The 23,242-nt window shown below is 44.4% G+C and overlaps 1 protein-coding gene across 1 annotated transcript in view; it reads left to right on the top strand.

Annotated features, from left to right (window-relative positions):
* The window catches only part of PEX7 (peroxisomal biogenesis factor 7), a 39,284-nt gene extending 20,617 nt beyond the window's left edge, over positions 1–18,667 (top strand). The window contains exons 9-10 of the mRNA XM_026048224.1: positions 9,611–9,710; positions 17,904–18,667. Of these exons, the coding sequence (XP_025904009.1) occupies positions 9,611–9,710; positions 17,904–17,972 (169 nt within the window). The 3' untranslated portion in view covers positions 17,973–18,667. The remainder of the gene's footprint in view (positions 1–9,610; positions 9,711–17,903) is intronic.
* Positions 18,668–23,242: the final 4,575 nt, after the last annotated feature.

Here is a 23,242-nt window from a genome sequence, read left to right as displayed (position 1 = left end):
AAGAGTTTTCAATTGAAAAGTTGTGCTCGGATATCTTCAGATATCTTTTAAAAAAGCCCAGCGTGGGATTATTATCTGTTATCCAATGGCTGGGCCTAGGCAGCACTTCTGTAAGTGACTGGACCCGATCTCTGGCTCTGACGCCAGCAGAAGGACACTTAGCCTCGCTCGTGGTGCTTGCATTTAGGAGTTCCCTGCTTACCAAGCAGGCTGTTAATCGGTCAGTCAAAATGTGCTTGGAGTCTGAAAATCAGCAGAACTTGTTCACAAGACTCACACGCTCATCTGTAGCTTGGGAGAGGGTTGCAGGATGTGGCCACACATGTCCCTTGGCCGCTTCCCTTACGCGGGCGAGAGAGGGGACCCGTTCCGCGGCGCGGTGGCTGTGGCACCCGGGCTGGGCGCTGCTGGGCACCTGCGAGTCTGGGAGCCAGAGGTGCCTCTCAGCTGCCCTCCCAGCGGGGCTCAGGGTCAGACAGGGCCCATGTRCTGCTGCACGGGATGCAGCGAATGCAGCAGGGAAGGCAGGAGGAAGCTGGGGGAATAGGGCAATTAATGGATACGGAAAGATCAGTAGGTATCTGAGCGTGATGGAAAAGGACTTGAGGTCAGGGCACTGCCAGGAGGACTGTGCTAGGAAAGAGGAGCTGGGAGGCTGGGAATCAAGCCAGCCCTCCCGCCCTCTCCCATTACATTAAGATACCCTRTCTTGTGGTGGGAGCTTCTGGAGGCTGAGACGTTGCTGCCAGGGAGGCCTGGCTTAGGGAAAGCTTTGCTGCCAGCAGACAGTTATTTTGCTGTGCCCTCATTAGGGGCGCCTGCAGCTCCCTGCTTGAAGTGTGGCCTCGAGAGCCCGTGTGGGAGAGCTCTGCAGCCTGGGGAGCRGCCGTGCAACCCGGGCACACGGCTGCAGCGGGGCTCGCGAGCCCTGCTCTGGACACAGTGGCACTGCTGGAGACTGCAGCGATGGTGACATGCCCTGTGTGCAGGAGGCTCTGCAGAGCCTGCTGTGGCTTGTCCGCTTCTCAGAACGTGGCTTTGTTTCTGCCATCTGTCTGTAGGGCCTAGTGTTAGTGGCAGGAGTGCCTGTCAATGTAGTGCAGGGGTCCAGAGGCCCAGGCAGTGTTTTCCTTGATTCCGAGAGGATCCTGTGGGCAGGAGAAACATCCTCAGCTGCCAGTCCCTTGGTGTGTGGCCGGTGTCAGAGTCCGGCTTTGCCCTTGGCACCACAGGGCACCTTTTTGAGCAGTGAGCACAGCGGTCGGTGGCAAAGGAGGGCAGGGGTGTCCTTGTGAGGTGGGCTTGCTGACCTAGAGAGGAGGACCTCAACCTAGGTGTGTTGAAGAAGAGCCGTAGCTTGGAGAGGAGCAGCGGCATGAGGCACGGTGAGGAGGCGGCGGCGGAGCCGCGTTGTGTCACAGGCTCTTGTGCTTCCCCTGTGAGAGCAGCACAGAGCATCCCTAGGGGAGCCAGGGGGAATCAGAAGTCCTTGTGCCCTGGCAGAGCTGCGGCTGCATGGGGCTTATAGAGACGCGGTGGGACAGCTTGACTGGCGAGCTGCTCTTGGCCAGGTTCCTCAGAGAAGATGGGGAAGCTGAGAAGGAAGAGCAGTAGAGCAGTGAGATAACCAGGGCAGTCACCTCTCTGAAACTTCACTCCCTGCGTGGAGTCGTTCCTTTCAAAAGTCATTCCATTCTCTTCTGGATTAGAAGCGGATCATGAGTTTTTATAATACCCCTGCCCCCTATTGGGGCCTGTCRTTGTTTCAATAAAACACGTCGGTGCTTTAGAGCCTTTTCCTGCGCTTAGGCTAATTGCTATTCTCTTGCTTAATGCATTGAGGAGCACTGCCTTGCCAGTTTACCCAGCTTACCCAGGTTCTTTGGTTGGTGCCAGAAGCCTGAGAGTGCAAGCGCTTTGCTGTCCATACATCTAACCTTGCAGAGTGCTGTACCAGCATTCTGTCACATATAAAGTGTTTCATTTCATTTATGCTTGTAGAATACTGGATGGGGCTCTGTGGAGTGTTATTTATGTGATCTTACGTAGCGTTTTTTACTGATACGGTTCCAGCTAGTTTGCAGAGTATGATTTCTCAGAAGTCTTCTCCATCCAAAATAAAATAAAAGAACTCAGCTTCTTCCAGGGGCCTTGTCTGAGCAGTAAGATTAATAAACAGTAAGAAACTGCTGATGCATTAAAGTGATTTTATCGTGTCCTCATGCTCTTCCCATTCTTGACACCAAGTGTATGTCCTTCAAGTCTATCAATAATGTACTTTATGTACAGAAATCTCGTACAGTTTTAGCCCTTACATTTCATCTGTGAGAACTTTTGCTAAAGATGGGGAGAGTTCCCAGATCATATACTGTGGTGTCCGGAAATGAAAACCGTGCAAACCTTTTCACAAAATACCCTTTTTAAACTCTGGACATTATTTTCCTGTCCAAGCAATCCAAGCAATTACTTGCTCTGACCAGTGGCAGGGGGATTATAGTTGAAGGGATAGAGGTGGTTTTTTTTTTTTTTTTTTTTTTTTTTTTTTAACACTCTTACTTGCTGGCTTTGGTGTTGGAAGGCTGAGTGAAAGTCTTCAGAAAAGACAGCACAAGCAAAATACGCTGTATAATGGGGAGAAGTTGCCACCCCAGCCCTTCTGTAGCATCTCTTTCAAAGAACGTAAGTGCTCTGTTACTGTCCCAYGTACACGTGGGTGTGCATGCACACCCTCAGCTTTCCATTGCTGCTGTCTTTCAGCCTGCTCCTACTTCCCACGTTTCCTTGATTTTTGCCACAGGTCAGCATAGTTCCAACAGCTCATTTGCTTGGGCCTGTCACCTGGCCTGTGATGCACTGCTGCTTCAGCAGTGTGGTGCGTGCCAGGTGAGTAACGTAGCAGCACAGCACTGCTAGAATAAACCTGKTCAGGATTTCTTTGTGAGAGAAATGCAGCCAGACTAGTTGCATCTTCCTCACAAAGACTAATGTGACAACAAAGAGCCTTTTTGATTCAGGGGAGAATCAAATGTATAAGATTCCAAAGGTCCATGGGATCAGTTGGATTCTTCCCTCTCCTTTCCCCTTTTATATTAACCAACGACTGTTCTAAAAAGGCTTGAGGAGCCCAGAAAGGAAGGAGTATAAGAGTGTAAATGGAGTGGGAATGGAGTAGGAATATTAAAAGAGAGAATATTAGAAAAAAAAATATAAGGAAGTATGCACATGCTATCTCTTCTTCAGATGGCTGATAATTCTACAAGACTAGGTTCAGTTTTGACGTTTTATAATTGTATAGCTGTATTTAAACATCAATCCTCAGAGACGCTGTTGTCAGTTTAAATGAGCAAATTAGTAATTTGTAGAGCAGTGTGACATCCTTTAAAAAGACATGAATTGGTACAAGCAATGCTATTAAAATAACAACTTAGTTATGATACTGTCCTCTTATTTTAAGCCCTTCTGTTTGAACCTCAGAATTGCATATAGGAACATACAGCAGAGAACTGAATAAAGCCGAGCTTACTTAGTCTCTACAATCCGAAAAGGTATTTCAGTTTTATAATTAAACAAAAAGGACCTCCTAGTGAGAGAAAATGACAGTACTGCAGGGTAAGGGCCAAGATTTTTGTTTGTTTCGGGGGTGTTCATAGACTTTGTCAAAACATAAATCAAGAGGCTTTCAGTGTCAGTTCTTATTGCATTTTTTTTAATATTTTTGGACTCTCTTAGTACATAAAAAAGCCTCAGTGCATTAGGTGCAGACAGTGCTCACCAAAATCTAAACAGAAAATTTGATAAATTAAAGAATTCTACTGAGCTGGTATGAGGCCAGATCCTGAAATATATTCACGGGAACTTGTCTCTCAGTTTGCCTGAGACATATTTTATTGAAAGTCTTTCTATACTATGCATCATCTCTGTGATAGGATTCCTGCTGTGCTGTGTGCTATCTCTGTGTTATGCCTCACTTCATCTAGCTATCTATCACTCTGAACATGTTCGTTGATTTAAATCACAAAGAAAATTTCAGAATGTCTGGAATAACAGTGTTTATAAAAAGAACTTTTTCCACTTTGGCTAATTGTCTTTTTTTTTCTTTGGCTAATTATCTTTGTCCTGCTTTTTTTTTTTTTTAACCTAGAAAAAAAAAGTGTTTTTAATTTATTCATTGCTAAGTCAAAATGACTTCTTTAAATAAATACTTTTCACTGGTGTTTTCCAGAGTGAAACTGAAAATTCTGCAGCAGCAGCAGAACTTAGTGGTTTGAATGTCTAAGTTGATGGTAGCTCCTGCAGCATTATAGAAGGTCTTGTAGATAGCAAAGCTGCTTTTGTTTTAGGCACAAAATTTGGGCATTACATTTGATGTTTTAAAGTAACCTAATTCAAAATGAGTTATAAATTTTCAGTTACGATTTAACTGTTTTCTGAAACTTGAGTCAACAAAAACTATTCATATACCACAGTCTAAAGCATATCTGTTCTTTCGTATATTTTGTTATGAAATTGAAAGAAAGAATTGCAATATTGAAGTAAATATTTTGGCATATAAATGTATGTCCAAGTTGTTGCATTTTATTAATTCATTGATATTTTCTTGCCTGCAATTGCCCCTTTTTTCTGAAATAAGTATTATGAGATGGAATTTCTCTTAAAATTAGGAAAGTGTTGGCTGTAGAAGATATTTACCAAATARTTCAACCTCATAAACAGATTTTTCATCTATGGGATCAGCCATGAAACAGCGTCTTTCACTTATGAAAGCAAAACTTCTGGTGCTGAGTAGCAATATTGAAGAGTTTACGATTGGAATCGATGATCTTGAAAGTCTTTTCCAACCATAATGATTCCATGATTCTAAGATAACATTGTTGAAGAATATAATAATGTGGTATATGCTTTTTTTTTTCTTGATTTCTGTTACTAAAGAGGTCTGTTTCTCTATGCATTATTAAATATTAGTAATTAATACTTACAAACAGTGAAGATTCACTTGTGGCAGTATGTGATTAATTTACTTACAGGAAGTGCATCTTTTTTTTTTTTTTGCTTCCAAATAATCTCTTTTTGCTTTTGTAGCTGCTATTTTTCAACTTGTCATGTGAATATATGTGAATCTTTCTCTGTGAAATTTGGTCTTTGTGCAAGATAGAGCTAGTGTTTTTATGGCTGCATGTGGAAACAGAAGTACTGAGAGGAAGTTCACATACCTATAGCATTTTGTGTGCCAGTGACACCCATTTTTGTATTTCTTAGTCATTCAGCTTACCATATTTAGCCAATGTGCCTCTTCCAGGGTTTGATGAAGAGTAGGGCTTGAGTCAGAGAGGTGACTTGAAGCTTCAAGCCGGAACTGGGTTCCTAAGGCATGGAGAAATGAAAAAAACTAGAAGCTCTGATAAGACCATGTAGGTCTGCAAGGTAAGGTTTGGCAGCCTCTTTTATTTAATTCATAGATTGGGGAGAAAATAGGGAATGGAAGAGTAAGCAGAATAATTTTGGCTTTCCTAACTGCCATTAAATTATTGTGTATCAGCAGCAATGAAGCTGTCATTATATATAATTGCCCAGAAGGCTGTTAATATTGTACAGCAACCAGCTCATGGGGGTGCATAACTTTGTCCCCTCGAGATTACAGTAACACGTGATTCTGCRTCTTGGACTGCTCCTTGTACTGGCTTGAAGCTAAAAGTCCTAGAGAAGTCATTTACTCATGGAGTAAATGACTTTAATGGAGTTTCTCTCTTGCATTTCTCAAGTCAGACTGAAGTTTTCAGTGATGAAGAACATCGTTGTTTTGTTAGAGTACTCTGTTTTCAGGACACCCTGTTTCCAGTTTAGGATCTTTGGCTGGTACCTTAGTGCAATCATAATACAGTACTTTCTCASATATACTGGTTTTAAGTACGCTGCAGAGGAGAATTATACTTAAAACTCTATTTGGAAGGGAATAAAGATACTGTTAAGTCTTGTGAATTCGAAAATCGTCAAAAGCAGAAGGGATATTTAAGTCCAGGAATGAGTTTTCTTAAAAGTTATCCCATACTGCATGGTAGCTGAAGAATTGAAATAAACATATCTTGTAGTCAGCTGCTTTACCATGTAGAAAAATGTCTTCACTGAATTTCATAGTCATAACATGAACTCAAACATGTAGTAAGAGAAGCCAGTGCTGTAAGGACAGCTCTGTTAGAGTGGAGTCCTGGACTTGTGAAAGTGGTATGTTTTCTTTCTCCATACAGTAAGTAGGAGGTGAACTAAATATGAAGTTAGCATTGCAACCATAATTGCTTTAAAGTCCTTAAGTTGAGTCCTTGCAGAACTGTGCTGTTGGAGCAAACTCAAAACCTATTTCAAAATTGATTTTTTGGACCTTCTTCCTTCTGATTTGGCCCTCGAGCAATTCCTCCTCTTTGATGCTTCTGAGAGATGATACTTTGAATAAAGGCTTTTCTCCATACCTGAGCTACCTCATAATGTTGAGATTTTAGTGAAATTAGCCTGTAATGACATCATCTCCTAAGGATATTACTGTGGAAGTAATTGGATGTCCCCAGTTATGGCCTGAAGTAACAGCCTGAGTTKGGCTGTATTCAGGAAGTGATTTGACCCTAAGTTGTTCTCAAAAAGAAGAGCTTTGAGTTTGCAGGAGCAACTGGTCCTTTCAAAGGAAGGSAGCTTTGCATGGGATTAGAAAATGGGAGCAGGAACTGTAGAATAGACGTGAGCTAAGCCTGAGTTACAGGTTGTTCTTGAAAACTTTCTGATGAGCTGCACCCACGTGAGCTGCTGTGATCCATGTTGCATTTGGTTGCCCGCGTGCGCTGGTGTTGCTCTTTGAGTCAGTGTTCACGTGAGTGTGCATGGAAATCAGCATGGGATTAGCTGGTTTGTGTCCCCTCAAAAATGCAGTGTAGGAAGAAACCTACTCTATGAAACCTGTAAGCAGGAGGAAAGCTTTCCTGCTTGAGTATTTGTCAGAACACTCTGCTTTCCCCCTTGAAGGAAGCAGGCTGAGGGAGCTGCATTCTTTGTGTTGCCATCTCTCCCTTTCCCTGAGTAACACTGGGACCTGTTGAAAATTTAACTGTYTGATAAATTGTAGTCTGAGTTCCCCAAGCTTGTACAGCTGTAATGCAAATACGTGCTGGAGAGCCCCAAAGCACTGTGTTAACTAAAGAGGCTGCGAGTTCGCCACGTGTGAGGTGTGCGTTGGGGCACGAAGCCCTACGYGCTGCCTTGTGCACACCGTGGCCTTAGGAGGTGTGGGGCTGAGAGCAGGCTGGGGAGGAGGACGCGGCTGCGAGAAGGGAACGAGAAGCTCTGCTGGGTGTGGGCAGCAGGGCTGAGGTAGGGGCACGCAGGAGGCAGAGCAGGATGGTGGCTCGCTGTGGCATTGCGAGGGGAGGCACAAAGTACAGGACCCACAGGAAGCCAGGCCTGTGCTCTTCATTTAATATCTCGTTAAGAATAAGCAGTCCATTCACAGTGTACATGCAACTTATACAGTGCTTGGGAAGTACATGGAAAACCAATAATAACCTGTTAGGAAAAATGAGTTTGCACTAGTGAAAGAAAATGCGAGCTTAGGTTGATTTTGACAGATTTCTCTAGAAAGCATTGAAGCAAATGCCCTCAGAAGTAGGTTGTGGGGTGTCAGCATGGTCACTGTTGGGGTGCCTGGGTGTCTGCAGGGTCACTGTGCACAGGGTGGCCCTGTGGTTGACAAGGGTTGGGGTGCAGTTCCACCGTGGTACCTGCCCGTGGCTGCCCGTGGGTACAGACCTGCTGTGGGGTGCAGTGAGAGTGGCTGTCTCGCCCCTGGGGCAGGTCGTGCTGCCCCACACGTAGGGGCCCTGGAGCAGTGCGAGCCCAGGCGTGTGCAGGGAGGGCCCTGGGGCCGCCCTGCTGCCCCGGGAAGCGCCGCGCCACCCGCCCTCAAAATGCCCCGCAAGCCAAGTGTGGGGTCTCCTGCGTTTGGAAGGTAACCTGCAAATGATGTTTTTTCACTACGTACTGCAGTAAGTTGCTGTCTGAACTGCTGCTAACCCCTTTTGTTCTTTCATTTGTAAATCAAGGCAAAGGCTCCAGACACAGCACTGTATGTGGGCTTGAACTGAGGTGCTGCTTCTGACTTCATGCAAGCCTGGCTTTAAACTACAGACCCCAAATTGCCTTGTTCTGTTTGAAAAATTGATCACAAAGTCTTTTTTTTTTTTTTTTTTTTTTTAAGGTTCTATTCATACAGATCAAGTGTTGTCTCTTTTAATCTTAATTTTCAGTTATGCAGATCTGTCTTTTGAAAAGAGATAGCAGAGAGCTAATATAGTAAGAAGGGTGTTGTTTTTTTCTTTTTTTTTTTAATAAAAACATTTGTTTCCTTGCCATCATATTCTTTATATGAACAGACATGTGAGGATGGAAGTGCTGAGGTGGTCTTGTTCTTTGCTGCTGGGAAGTTAGTTGTTTATCTTCGATCTCGGGTACTAGGAAAAAGTTAAGAGGATTGTTGCTATGGCATGGCTGTTGTGCTGATATCACCCCACTYGTTTATTAAGGAAATAACATCTACACATTAACCAAACTAACCCTTTTGTCTTCCATGTTTGCTGTTTTACCTCAATTGGTTCTTTAAATATGCAGTGTTTTTCAATGTAGTTGGTCTGATAACACACAGTTCTTATTAATTATTCTCACTGTCCTCACTGGGAGTAAGGCAAAGAGATCTCCAGAGGATATGGTGTGATTGGTACGGAAAAGCTAAAGCRTGATTGACCATGGTGAGAAGATCTGAAATGCAGAGGATGTGAATACATCTGCCCGCTCRCAAAATGCCATGTGCTCTGCAGCCTGTGCAAGGCTCAGTAAGCTGCCCCGTGCAACCAAAATGAGAAATAAAATCTTGGTTTTGTGTGTTTTCATTAGAATGTGGCATCTTGTCAGTGTATACATACCTGAATSTGCTTTTCCTAAGTGCATATTTCATAATTGAGATTTCCTGTACCTTATACTTTCATCTTGCATTTTACCCATTTATCTTGTTGTTAACTGCACTAATGAACATTGCATCTGCGTGGGGAGTAGGGAGAAATACAGCAGTTCAGAAATCTATTTTTCAAGCATTTATATCAATTGAACTTAGAAATTATTTTTGAAATATAAATTATTGGAATTAACAGTGCAACAGAGTTTTGTAATAAAAGCATATAATTAAATTCTAACAGTATATTTTGTTTTACTGAAGCCATGTCTCAAATCTGAAAACAGAAGTGACCAATATCTGTAAATGAACTGAAAATTTTCAGTAAACAACCATGTCATACGGAACGATACCAAAAAGTGAGAAAAAAAACCATAAACTGTGCTAACAGCTTTCAGGGATAAAAGGATGGTTTTGCCCAGTGAGATTTAATTTATGCAAATCAGCAGATGGCTTTGCAGGAATTTGATTAGTTGTATTTCTTCAATGGATGAGTTTGCTTTTTAAAATACCCTGGCACCAGCAGATTTGTCAATATTCTGCATTATGTTTTAAGAATGGCCTTTCAATTACTTTAATTGTGGTTTGTTTGATTTCTCTCTCTTTCCTTCTCACACTCTGTTTCTTTAGATTTTGGGACTTTTCCAAGCCTAACCCTTTGCTGGAAACTGTTGAGCATCATACAGAATTTACATGTGGACTAGATTTGAGCCTTCACAACTGTGGTCAGGTAAGAGGGGTGATGAATTTACTTTGCCTGCTATAGGGATCCTGAAGAGGAGCCACAGGACTGCAGAAAGCCCCTGGGAGTCAGCTGGCTGAGTAAACCAAATTGTAGGTCCACATTTATTGATAAAATATTGGTTGGGAGGAGGAAGAGGAGGAGAAGAGAGACAGAATTGCAGAATCAGACAGTTGAGAGCCATGGTGAACACGGGGAAAGTGAGGCAGTTTTGTTTTGGAAGGAAGAAAAATAGAGAAGAGTCTGAAGTGCCTAGCTGAGATGCAGAGCTTTGTTTCATCTACTGAAAAGGGTGAGTTAAGTATTGCCGGTGTCACACCTGGTTCTTAGACCTGGTTGTCCGGATAACAGGAGTAGAAGAAAACACTTAATATCTAACTAGAATTATAAAAATTCCAGCTATTAATGTGAATGGGTAGAATCCATTTTAGCAGACCGGGCACACTGATTTGTGTACTGGTTTGAGTGGGATTCTCTTCTCTTGATTTGGACCCAGTTATCTTTGCTTCTGTGGTGTTTTTTTTTTTGTTTGTTTGTTTGTTTGTTTTTTTTATAAACAAAGAGTTTTTGTTTCTGGGATAGATTACTTCTTTTTTCAGAGGAAAAAAAAGGCATGAAGAAGCTAAAAATAAAGGTAATATTTTGCTTTAAAAATGGGACTCATATTTTTCACAAATGAATTTCTGTCTCTGTATTACCTCCATCAAGTATTTAATGTGCCACAGGTATCATTCTCACCTACATTCTGCCTAATTGATAGTGATRTTTATTGGAAGTAAAAATGACATGAAACATTTAGAATTCTAGGAAAATAAAACCATACTAATTTCCACTACTGATCAAAAGACACAGGAGGAAGGTGTCAGTTTGGCAGCGTACTTAGCTCTGTGCATTTGGAGACATTCCTGGCATGGCAGCAGCTGGCAGAAGCCCTGACCTGCCCGATGCCTCCTTCCYCTGTTTCTGCTGCCTCCAGCATGCTGCAGGAGCTGTTCATGAGGCCGTGCTGAGAACCACCTAAGGGAACTTGTAAGGCTGAAAAATATCCCAAGTTATTGGGAAAATATCCCTGTCATTGGGGCAGGGCAAGAATATCTTGAAGACCAATTGCTGAGGGATTGAAACCTCAGCCCAGGTTTCTGGGCAGCAGCTGGAATGAGCAGCAGGARTAGTGTGGTGGTTTAGGACATTGCAGTGCTACCTCACAACGTGCTCTGAGCCCGGTTAAGCTTTCTGTGCAGTTGGTGTGAACTTTGCCATGGATCTGAACAAGGCAGAAAGAAGGATTTTTTTTTCTTTCTTTTTAATGAGGAGCTGATTACACCTTAGTTTTAATCCTGCTATAAAAGAGCACTTTCTGTGCTGTGGGTGATAACAAATGGGTCTCAGCGAATGTTATTTCTGACTGGCTAAGAAAGACTTCTTTGTGTGRTAGATCTGTCAGAGTGAGAATTGCTGCTAAATGGATATTGTCTTCCTTTGTAACCACAGTGTAGGGGATGGTTTTCTTGGAAAAAGGCTAAATAAATGTACACACTGATGATGGGTAATGAATTCAAAGCAAACAGCTGAATTGGCAAATGCATGTTAGGGGGAAAAAGAAAGAAACAGAAAGGAAGAAAGGAAGAAAGAAAGAGATAGTGTATATACCTGCCTGCATTAGGGCATTCATGCATCCATTAACTTTTTTCTTTCCTTCCACACACAAAAAAATCTACAAATGCTGTGCTAGATTTAATTCCTGCATACTGCTGTCTAAATCTAAGGTACATATCCAAAATAGTGCATGCAGGTGTGCCTCCTAGACAGAAGTCTGGAATCTGCAACAACAGTAATATTCATCTGGGTTTTCGAAGGAGCTGATTTAATGTATTACAAGGCTTAAATATCACAGCAATGAAAACTGTAAATGTTCTATTTAAAAAATAAATCAAAAACCTCACGTTAGAATCAAGCTATAACAACAAGGTAAAGCATGACCACCTGCTGAAGACTCCAGTTGGAGACCTTGCAACCTTTGCATCGCTTCTACTTTGATTCAAAAATCCCAACAAGGGCTATTTACCTAAAATATTTTCCTCTTCCCAATATATATATCACAGAATCACAGAATGGTGGCAGTTGGAAGGGACCTCTAGAGATCATCTACTCCACCCTCCCTGCTCCAGCAGGGACACCCAGAGCACGGGGCACAGGGCGGCATCCAGGCGGGTTTGGAAGATCTCCAGAGAAGGAGACTCCACAACCTCCCTGGGCAGCCTGTTCCACTGCTCTGTCACCCTCACAGTAAAGAAGTTGCTCCTCACCTGGAGACGGAACTTCTTGTGCTTCAGCTTGTGGCCATTACCCCTYGTCCTATCGCTGGCCACCAGTGAGAACAGCCTGTCCCCTTCCTCCCTGCATTCTCCCTTCCTGAACTTATACATATTAATCATATCCCCTCTGAGCYGTCTCTTCTCCAGAGAAAACAGKCCCAGCTCACTCAGCCTCTCYTCATACGAGAGATGTTCCATTCCCTTAAYCATCCTGGTTGCCCTTCTCTGGACCCTCTCSAGAAGCTCCACGTCCCTCCTATACTGGGGAGCCCAGAACTGCACACAGTACTCCAGGTGCACTCCTGGGAAGTGCYGCCCTGTGGAAGGCGTCAGGAGCCTCCTTAGGGCATCAGGATCACTGAAGTTTTAAAAGCCGGTATTTTTCATTAAGCGGAAGCATACCATAGGCAAACTGTGCACCCTTGGGCTGTGTTCCCTGAAGGTACCTGAAATSTGGTTGAAAATTCTTGCAGCTTCACTGACTGAGTCATTTTTGCTCATCTGCTAGGCCCGTGCAGAGCGTCCCACTAGCTGTGCCAGCACAGCAAAGACAGCAGGAGAGGGCTGCTTTAAGCACCCTAACCTGCACGGCCAGATATAAATGCAGACCGTCTCTTCGGGGGGACTGCTTTGCTGTGTATTTTGCTCTTCACTTAGTCGTGCTAGTTGTGCTCCCCTCCTGTGGTCCTGAMGAGTTAACTGTCCTTGTCAAAGCGGAGTTATGTCTTGTGGAAACGTACAGAAAAGCAGCATCCCCTCTTTTGCCCACTTGTGCTTGTCTTTTTGCACAGAATTGCCAAGGACCAGGTAGTTTCTACCGAGCTGTTGCAGCTATCACKTTGCTGTCGTTATTTTGTTGTCTGTGCTCCTTTTTCATCTCTCCTTGTGGTCCTTCTCCAGGATGGTACTAAAATTATGCACTTAGTGATCCTTTAGGATCAGAAGACTGCACAACATCTGTTCTCTTATTTTCAGGGTGAATTTTTGCTTGGAAAGATCAGATTTAATCTCCTGCAAATGTTATCATCAATTCAAACACCATTGGAGTTTGGCAAAGGGAGGTGGCATTTCTTACTGACACTTGAATGTGTGTGCTTTCAAGACATTTAAAGTGAGACTTTTGGTGGATAAGTCACAGCTCTTCATGAGTTCTGGCCATCCGTGGGTATTTCACCATTATGAATGGAAGTCTCATCCTATGGTGAATGGAAATGTTGCTCTTGGGCGCCACATGAATTCTCTAAAAGATCCAGAATCAGTATGTACTGAAAGGAAAGGGTGATTAAGCACGTTGATTCTGAAATGCTGGGAAGAGACAGAGGCAACAGTTCATTAATAAATGTTTTCCATGTGTGTTGTATTTGTTTTAGTGGTTTAAAAATGCTTTTCGTTCAGTATTAACCTTGTCTGCTAGTTAGCATAGTAGATTTAATTCTTTTCTTCATGATCAGTAGGTTTGGTAARTCCCAGTGAACTGCATCAGTGAAACTCAATTGAAGACAGCAGTGTTTTGCAGCTGTTATTGAGAATGACATTTGGCTTATCGTGATTTATGGTTATGTCTCAAAAGGAGGGAGCTTAATTTGCTTCTGAGCTACAGGATGAACTTGAAGATTGGGTAGGGTTCTTAGAAAAACAGTTCCACAGATTGTAAACTAACTATATTTAAGGTTGAATGAGTATCAGCACAGAAAGATGCTTTGCAGTTCCAGAGTATCTTCTACACAAATCCTGGTTCATTTTACTGGAAAAAAAAAAAACAGTTTTGGAAGACTGGGAAGGTGTCTTTCCCTGAATCTGTGGAGCATAGAGGGATTGCCACAAATATCATTGAAATCTCAAGAAAATCTGTAACCTGGAGCTCTCAGCTCCACTTGCTTTACATTTTACTCTGAAACATTCACAAGACTCTCATTTAGAGAAGTGCAGCATGGCGACCAGATCTGCTTCCCGTTGCCCGTGTCGGAGCAGCCAAACAAGTGTCGTGTGTCTTTTATCTCAAAAGTGGCTGATTTTTATTATGCTCATGAGACAGCCGCTGTTTCAAATCAATGCTTTATAGCACCTCTTTGCCATCTGAAAAGGAATGCCTCCCCACGTCTCTCTCTCCTTAAGAAAGAAATGGATTTCTTAAGTGCTGTCTGGAACAGCYGTTTCTGACACCTGTGTATTTTTAACCTAGATCTTTACAGGATTTCCTGATCCTGAGTTTGCACTGTTCTTTCTTTATTGCAAATAGTAATTAAATGTGTTGTGTTTTGTTTTTCAAATATGTATTTGGCTATTGCACATTGAAAATAAAAGCTGTTTTCATTTACAAACTCCCGTCACTTTCATTCCTACCTTCTTGTGTAGGAATCAGGTGCAGTTCATCCTTGGCAGAGGATGACCAAGCGAAAGGGCAGCTAGCACAAAATAGGTATTGAAAACTACATTTAAACATGGATGATCCATTGCACACTTAACCAACAAGTTYTCATGGGAAAGGAGGCCTTGTACTTGGTCGGTCTTTTAAAATGATCCTAAGCAAAAGAAAGGACAGCTAAGGAGCCTTCTACTTTCCTCTTTTTAGTATGTGGAGTGTGAATGTGGACTAAGGACAAAACTTTCTGTGCTGGCCTGGAGATGTTTATGTGGAATGAGCATCTGTGGAAGTAATTTGAATGAGTAGCAAATCTAAGAACTGTCTTCATTACGTGCAGTAAATTTACATACACACATATACATACACGTACAGAGAATGGACAGGGCTATTCAAAAGTCTGTTTTAATAATATGACAGGCCATTAATTCTGTATGAAAAAGTACAGGAAACAAACTAGAAGGGAAAATGAAACAGTGTTATGGAAGAGCTAAGTACTTCTTCCAGCATCTGTGCTACTGGAAAATGACAGATCCTACCAGTTTGTATGTGAAAATGGAGTGGGATGGAGGAAAGCTGAGAAGAGAAAGGAGTCACAGTCAGCCCCATTTGTGTATTTTCCAGTGATTTATTATGGGCCCTCCAGAGCTGAGTGGCACTATAGATCTGAAAGGCTGAATATGCTGATCTGAAGAGGACTGCACATTCTTTTGATTAAAACCCTCATAGAGAAGTTACTGAACTTGAAGTTTTAGATTATTCTTTTGAACATTTTTCATTACTATTTGGCTGTGGGTCTTTTCTAACAGTTTCTGATATTGGAAARAAAACCCAGCTGCTATCTTGGAAGTTTTCTTTTCTTGCTCCTTGTGAGCAGTGGAGATGGAGCATCGTCCAGGTAATTGCACTGGACTGAGTGGATTGCCCTCGGGTGCTGCAAAAGGTCTAAGGCTACTGCCAAGCAGGGTCCTTGTGATGAATAGGAAGCAGAGGGCCTGTCAGAGGAGTAAGTAAGTTAGTGAGTCAATGGAAATGTCTTYGATAAATTAACAGATATTGATATTAAATCAGGGGGAAGCATCATTATAATCTAGGACAATGRCAAACACTTCAGTAGAATATGAGATCGCTGTTCATTTAAGTTACGCTGTGACATCCACCTTCCTAAGGTGATTGTATTTTTTGGATTATGCAGTAGCTGCTTACCATCCCCTTTGCTGATGTGATCCAGGGACTGAGTCCCGTGTGCTTTGGGCAGTAGTAGATGCTGCAAGGTGGTCTCTAACAGCAGTATGTAAGTTGCTGTGGGCTGACACTCTCGCAGCTTGCAGCTGGCCCCTTCCTCCTACCCCAATTTCTGTGGTTTTGGGGAGAAAGCATTTGTATAAATTGCTGCCTGGGGTGCCCTTTTGTCTGTGCCAATCCCAGCACAGGGGTGCTCTGGTTCTAGTGCTGTTTCTTGCTCTGGTGGCACATTGTCCATAAACACCAGTTGTCCTTCTCTGCATACATGTTTTCATCGAGGTCTCTRATATCAGTCTTCTGTTACAGACTTCCAGCACCACAGCAAAATTTGATAGAGTCTTATTTGGTGTAGCTTTGTTTTCCTTCTGGTAGGTGGTTGTATTTTCATCTTTCATGTGCTATCATAAAACCAGTGAGTTGAGCAAATTATTCTGTGTGATCCTTTTCAAACTCACTTTGAATAACCCCTATTTCATTCTGGCGTTGCTAGATTAAATGGTTCTGTAACTATATTTGTTCGGAGCCTGCTTCAGGAGGCTAATTAAACTGATAACAGGTGGGAATTCCCGTGGGATTTTTTCCAACTGTCAGTGTTTCTTGTTTCTGCAGGAAAGTGGAAAGTATTGCCTATAGAAAAAATGAGCCTAGTGGCATTTTATACCTGTGGAGGGTATAAAATACTTGGTGTTTTGTAATTACTGGTTTCTACACGGAGTGCATTGGAGAACTCATATTTTAGTTCTTGAATGATTTGGGGGCACTGCAATGCAGCAGTGTTACATCACGCAGCGCTCTATTATGTTGTGTGAATAGACAGTACATGTTGTCAAGAGATTTGGGGGCCATTTGGATGTATATGGAAAGTACTTCAAATAACTTAGTAAAACCAGCTAAGGAAGCAATAGAAATGAATAATAGTGCGGTATAGTAAACACAAAATGGGCTAATTATAGTCTGAAATCAAATATTGAAGTTGGATTTCCAAATTTTTAGTGTGCAGCTGTTCATTCTGGCTCTGGAAGAGAACAGGAATTGCACTGTGAAGCAGAAGGATGCTTGTTGTGTAGCTTGTTGTGTGCTGCTGCTTTTGTGCAATCCCAACTGGAAGGGGCATTGTCAAGATGCTTGTTCCAAGATGAATTCATCCAGATTGTTGTCATGTGTATGTGGGACTCATCAACATTGTCTCTTTAGTTCTTCTCTCTCTTCTTCCCTTTGCCTTAGCTTTTGTGTCCCCCAGTGTTCTGTAAATATAGGTTAGAGCTTGGCTATTTGAGTCAGTGCAGTTAACCCTTGTTAATTTACTACAGACTTTTAAGTGCATTGTCAAATCTAATRCATTTTGCAGTCTACTCTTATGGAGTCTTACTGTTTCTTAAAATATTTTTATGCTGGAGAATCAGTTGATTATTATCAAAGATTAGCTCTTTTCTTTGTGCAATTTAAGGTATGAACCTGCACCTAGAATAGGATTTGGGATTTGCAGTGTGCAGTAATGCTGGAATCAGCTGCTCTTTTAGTAAGCTGCCACGGTAGCAGCGAGTGGCATCACTCTCSCCCTGGGCTAGGGGAGTCTGATCAGTGCTCGAAGCCAGCCCTGCCAGCCCTCAGGTGCCTTCAGGTCCCTGCTGGCAAACAGATATCTCTCCTTCTGGACCGAAGGCAGCACAGCCGTCTCGTGGGGTCTCTGTGCAGTACCAAAGTTCAGCCTTAATTCTTCCAGAAACTTGCTGCATCRGCTTAAACGACTGCTGTTTCTCATTTCCTCATCTTTCCATTAGGAAAATGCTTATAATAAATTCCTCTTAACTGTGCAAGTGTAAGAAAGTTTGATTTGATTGTGATGTGTTTAAATGCCACAACGGGTAAAAGAGTCTGGAGAAAAAAAGCATCACGTCCCTATGAAGAGAAGACAGGTGAACGCAGGGATATTTTGTGTCCTTCCCTCACCCCATCTTGGTTATTTTGTGTATTAGCCTCTATGGAACAAGCAGCAGAAGCCCTGAGATTTTCCTCCTTCTCCCATGGCAGGCAGTAGGAAATGGARGTTCCTGTGCACCTCAGTGAAATGAAGGGAGCAATTTAAAACATATGCATTGCTACGTAATTTTGAAGCATTGTAAATGAGAGTGCCAACTAACATTAATCTCTGCAAATCCGAGAATTCCTTATAAGCTCCCTGTTTCTTTCCCTTTTTTTCTTTTTTTTCCCTCAAAGCTCCATTTTCAAAGTCTCTATGTGTCTCTGTCTGCATTGTAGGTGGTGGACTGTGCTTGGGATGAATTAGTGAAGATCTATACGCCGTCGTGCCTGGCAGCTGCTGTATAGAGAGAAGGAGCAGAAGACCTGGCACGGTGGGAATCCTCCTGTCCAACCMGACTTGCACTAAATGCATCAATTGTGTCACTAATCTCATGTCCCTTTTAAAGCAAAAGACTGTTTTTTAACTGAAAGTGTTAAGCACCTGGGAATCTAGGAATTCTGGGACTCTCTTGGCTCTACAGGGAGTGCTGGAGCCGGCAGGATGTGGAGCGGCCGCCGCGGGGCCCGAGCGGGTGTYAGCTGATGCCTTCGGAGAAGAGTCACCCACCCCATCCTGAGCCGATGATCTGACCGTCACGGGAGGAGACCGGTGAATCGTCTTGATCCTTGTTAAGAATAAAAGTAACTGGCAGTTTATTTTTAGATAATTGTCACTGTAAAAAAATAAATATAATAATTAAAAAGTGTCTTCTTCCTGGAAGATACTGTAATGGCAACAAGGCTTGTATCACTCAGATTAGTATTGATAAGCTTTGCTGTGACTCACGTTGCATTATTGTCTTGTGCAATATGACAGATACTCTTGATAGACAGTAAATGTCATACTTTATAGCCAGTTGATTCCTTTGGCCTTTCTGATTGCTGCCTCACGAAGGCGGTGAAGATTTTTTTTTGCTTTAATTTGGCTCCTCTTGAGTAAAACACTTGATGAAGTCATGCAGAAAGCTACCCTGTTGGTGGAAAATGTGCTGCGGGCTGGGCATGGAGGGAGAGCGAGCCCAGCAGAGCGAGGGCGAGCGGCTCTGCAGGGTGAGAAAAACTGCTGTCGTGGAGAGAGGGAGAGCCTGGGAGGGGATGGATGCGTGGGTGGGTGGACGGACGGATGGATGGATAAGATGATAGGGTAAGAAAGAAGCTGTCTTYCACCACAGGAGTTTGGATCCTGAGAGATTCTTATGGTTCCTGGATCAGCATGGAGTGCCACAAGACTGCTGTCCTCCTGAGATGAACTGAAAAAGGGGCGTTTTATCCATGAGCGTGGGTCACCAGTTCCCAGATGCTGAGCTCACCTTAGCTGTGTGCTAAGGAGGGATGGAACTGTGAAGCCTGCACTGGTGCCACGGGCCGTAAAATATAATCCAGCCTTAATAACCACTCCTGTTTTCCAACCTGTCTCCSCTTCCTGCTTAGAACACAAGCTCCTTGTTGAGTGGATGGGCAGTGTGGGTGACAGGTATGAAATTTGTTTGTGTATTTGTCCTGGGGGAAAGACATTTCCAGAATGCTGCTGTAGTTAATCAGTTTGGAAAAAGAAAATAAATTTAGAAAAAGGGATAAAAGCAATCACCATTCCTGGCAACACGTCCAACACGGTAATTAAACCTTTCCTGGCTCCTTCTCTCCCTGTCCTGTCCTCGTCTCCTTCCATGCTGAGGGCGGCTGACTCCAGACTTCACTGTGTTGAAAAATGAGGGTGTCCAGAAGACGAGCAGAGTGAATACAAACTGTGCTGCTACTGTGTGGGTTTTAGATTGAGAGAAGGTGCTTGTACAGCTCTGCACTGTGACGGGAAAAAATGGCCTGTCAAAAACTGTTGCTGATCCTTATTTCTCAGGGAAAGTTTGGTATCTGTGATTGTTTTAATTAAACTTTATGAGCACAATAGTAGTTTCTGATCTTTTTTTTCGTTTGCAGAAACAGACCTTCATATAAAACAATCTTTGACATGTCATGTGTTTTGCTTTTGCACTTGTGCTTTTTGAAGACTTTGGTGCACTGGTTCCCATGTTTCTCYGTGGTTCAAGAAACTTGTTGATTAGTCACGTTTTGAAAGAGTGAGTTTCTTGTTTTACTATGTTATTAAATGAGTTGCACATTATTATTTTTGGCTGCGCTCTTGTATTCCTTTCCTCGATGGAGAAGTGTTGATGAGAAAAACAAATGCCGTAAAAGCTCCTGAGGATAACCTTCCAGGTGAGGATCACCTTCCAGGTGGCAAGGCCGGTAATGGTGGTTTATGTCTTTTATGTGAGCATTGAGTGGCAGCTGTGTTWTCCCTCTGAATTTTTGGAGAGCAGCCGTTAATGCAATTCCATGTAGCCCTGTGTCCCCCCGGGTCCGCCGTGTGATGCAGACAGGCTCCTCCGYGTGTGCTCGCCTGTGGAGCCCGTGTGCCCATGGGGAAGTGACCCCTTACTTCTATCTAAACATCTAAATAAAACACCGGCCCCAAGCTTTGCTGCATCCCCCCAGGAATTCCTGCATACCAAGGTGATGGAAAAGGACATGTGGTAAGTGTGAAGGGGTCCCGGGCTTGGCGGCCCCTGCGGCCYGGCACAGCGCTCCGCTCGCGTGTGCTGCTGGGCCCCGCGCAACGCTGCCTTCCCAGTAGGCGTGCTTGGGGCAAGCCTTCACCGTTCTCTTTCGGGGGGCCATCGTTTAAAACAGTGTTTGATGCCCTTGTTAGCCGTGTGAGACCCTTTTCCCCCGTGTGCTTTCTGTCATCCGTGTCACTGTACCGGGGCAAAAGAGCGGAGCTGCACGCGGGCCTGGCCGCGCGCGCTCCCCTGGCAGCGCGGCAGAGCTGGCCCCTCCTGAGCACACAGCGGGGCCCGGGCGGACACCGGAGCTGGGCCTGGCCCAAGGCCGTGCCAGGAAGGGGCTGAGCGGGCAAGCCATGGGAAATGCCCTGTGCTCCTGGTGGGAACTGTGGTGCACACGCGAGGCTGGGAGCAAGCGCCTTGAGAGGTGCTGTAGTAGGAGCCTTGCAACAAATGTCAGTCCTGAGAGGGAGAATGTGGTATCTGGGGTGTGAAAACTCGCATTCCCAAAGTCTTATCCTTCTGTTATGTGTGTTTTTCTGTATGTGTGCGTTATTTAGCCCCCCGTCCCGGTTTGCAGCCTGATGCTGGGTGGTTATGGCACTGCTTGCTTTTCGGTAGCAAGGGCACAAAATTGCTCCTTCCAACAAAAAAACCTTCCTTCTCGCTGCCTGGGTGTAAGAAGCCCTCGTTGCTTCAGCATTGCCAGAGAGCCCACGGGTCTTTCTTCATCAGCATTTAGTTGGAAGAAGGCGATTTTTTTCCTGCCCAATGCAGACTTTTTCACAGCAATCCACGTGTTGAGATCAGTCCAAACGGAGGCTYGCAGAAAGCGCCTAAACGCGCTGGCACGGCCCTGCAGGAGGGTTTAAAGCCAGGGACGGTCTCCAGCAGGTTTTAATGAAATGAAGCTGTTCAACCTTTACATGCCTTTGTATTGCAGCCCGCTTAAGCGGGAGCTTTCCATTTACGCTGCACTGCGGCTGCTGCAGTCGGTGAAGCCCTYGGAGCTGGAGCGGGGGGCTGTGGAAGGGGAGGGACTGCGGGATCTGTGGCCTGAGAACTGCTGGGGTTGCTGCCGCCCTCGCCCTGCTCACGCTCAGCACGGCCCGAAGCCGCCGGTGCCGGCGGCTTCGGGCCGTGCTGAGCGTGAGCAGGGCGAGGGCGGCAGCAACCCCAGCAGGGATGCACAGAGCACCCTTGTCTGTGCACTTTAATCCTGGGGATTAAAAGTCGATTTAAAATAATAGACCTGAGGAGAATCCCACAATATAATTAGTAAAGATGAAGAGGGAAAGAGTGAAAGGGGAAAAAAGGGATTGCAGTTTTGTATCAGGTGAGTTTTATCCCTCTTGCCACCGGTGCCCTGTTCTTTCAGGAAAGTTAAGCTCTGTAATTGCCTGCGGGAAAGAAAGGAAGTTAGGGAAAGGCAAGGCAAGAAAGATGGAGAGAGAGCAGTGGCTTGATCCTGTTACATAAATTGAAGAGAGAAAATGAGAAGCAGCAGGAAGGCTGGAGATGAGACAGCCTCTGGTGATAAACATTTGGGAAGGTAGAGGGAAGCCCTGGTATATCTGTATCCATCAGTCGCAAAGAGAGTCAGCAATAGGTTAGGGAGCTGATAACCACGACCCACAGCACCAAAAACCAGGAGTGACTGACAGGCACTCAGCTCACAACTTCTGGAGGCAAAATGAGAGCTGGGCTCCAAGCAGCCCGTTCCCTGCTCAYGTGCTTATCTCCGGTGACTGCTCTACTCTTTGCTAAGAGGGGGATGTTCTTTCCCTTGCGGTTTGCTCCCGGTTGCTGTAGTACAGGGCTCCTCTCCCTTGTTACCGATTTWCATCCTCCGATATCCCTATCTTGACACACAACCCCACTGCTTCCTTCTCCAAAGGCTGCCCTGCAAGCTGAGCAGCCGAGAGTCCCACGGGTTGGAAGGGCTGCGCGCCCCTGGCCGGGCCGACCCCCAAGGGCTCCTCCGGCACAGATCGGGGGCCGGGGACACACAGGCCCCTCGCTCCCAATGGGGAGCCCAAGTGGGCTGCAGTGTGCGGTGTCCTCCTGCCCTCCACACCTACGTGTCGCTGCGGAGATGCTTGTGTGGGGGGCATGACCTGGGAGCTGCTCCAGGTCCCTTTCTGTGACCGCAACACGTGGGATCCGGACACTGAGCGGTGCTGTCAAATTCCAGCTTCTGGGATCACAGCTTGAAAAACATAAAGCATCTCAAGGGTGCTTGAACAGGTCTTTGAACAGAACTAACACTAAATGTAACATCCCCCTGCAGCAATTTCACATAAAACAGTTGGGTCTTTCTGATACCATTGCAGTGCATATGCTGATGAATTTGTGCTGAATTCTGTGCAAGCAGAGCAGAAGTACAGCCCCACCAGGATCAAAACCATTCTTTTTAACAAGAGCCTTCCTAAAACATGCTCAGTGTGTGATGTTTGCCATTTTGCCTCAAGTTACTTCTTTCTGACACGGTTCATCTGTAGGGATGGGGAAGGCAGAAATATAGAATTTCTTGAAATGCAGAATAACGTTGCAGATCTCACATGGGTCAGTGAAAAGCAGTGTTACTGCTAACGAACGAGACTTGAACATGCCCGATGCTACGAGAAGCTCACGAGTGTGACATGGCTCACTCTAGAAGTCTATATTTTTATTCTCTTCRAATAATGTAGAAGACAAAAGCTGTTGAAGAGAATTAATTGCCTTTGGTTTTCTGTAGACTCAAAGTGATCTATTTCTGTCTAATACAAAACCTTCACTTGCTGGTTCAGGAGAACGAATTTGTTACGTTTTCGAGCTTTTAAACCAAAGTTTTGTCTAATTTGTGCAGCTACGAGTTTGCAGCGTTAACGGGGGCACTCCCGCGACAGCTCCCTTGCTCGAAACAAGCTCTTTTTAGAGAGCCGGTTTCTTCGGCTCTGCCCTCCCGCGCCCGAGCCGCGGCCGGGGCCGGGAGCGGGAGGAGCGGGATGAGCGGGATGAGCGCGGCGGGATGAG

Source organism: Nothoprocta perdicaria, unplaced genomic scaffold (genome assembly GCF_003342845.1).
Source record: "Nothoprocta perdicaria isolate Ctin4 unplaced genomic scaffold, notPer1 scaffold_52, whole genome shotgun sequence".
NCBI classification, from domain to species: Eukaryota; Metazoa; Chordata; class Aves; order Tinamiformes; family Tinamidae; genus Nothoprocta; species Nothoprocta perdicaria.
The sequence above is the reverse complement of the archived record's forward strand: the minus strand, read 5'-3'. Positions and strand labels throughout refer to the sequence as shown.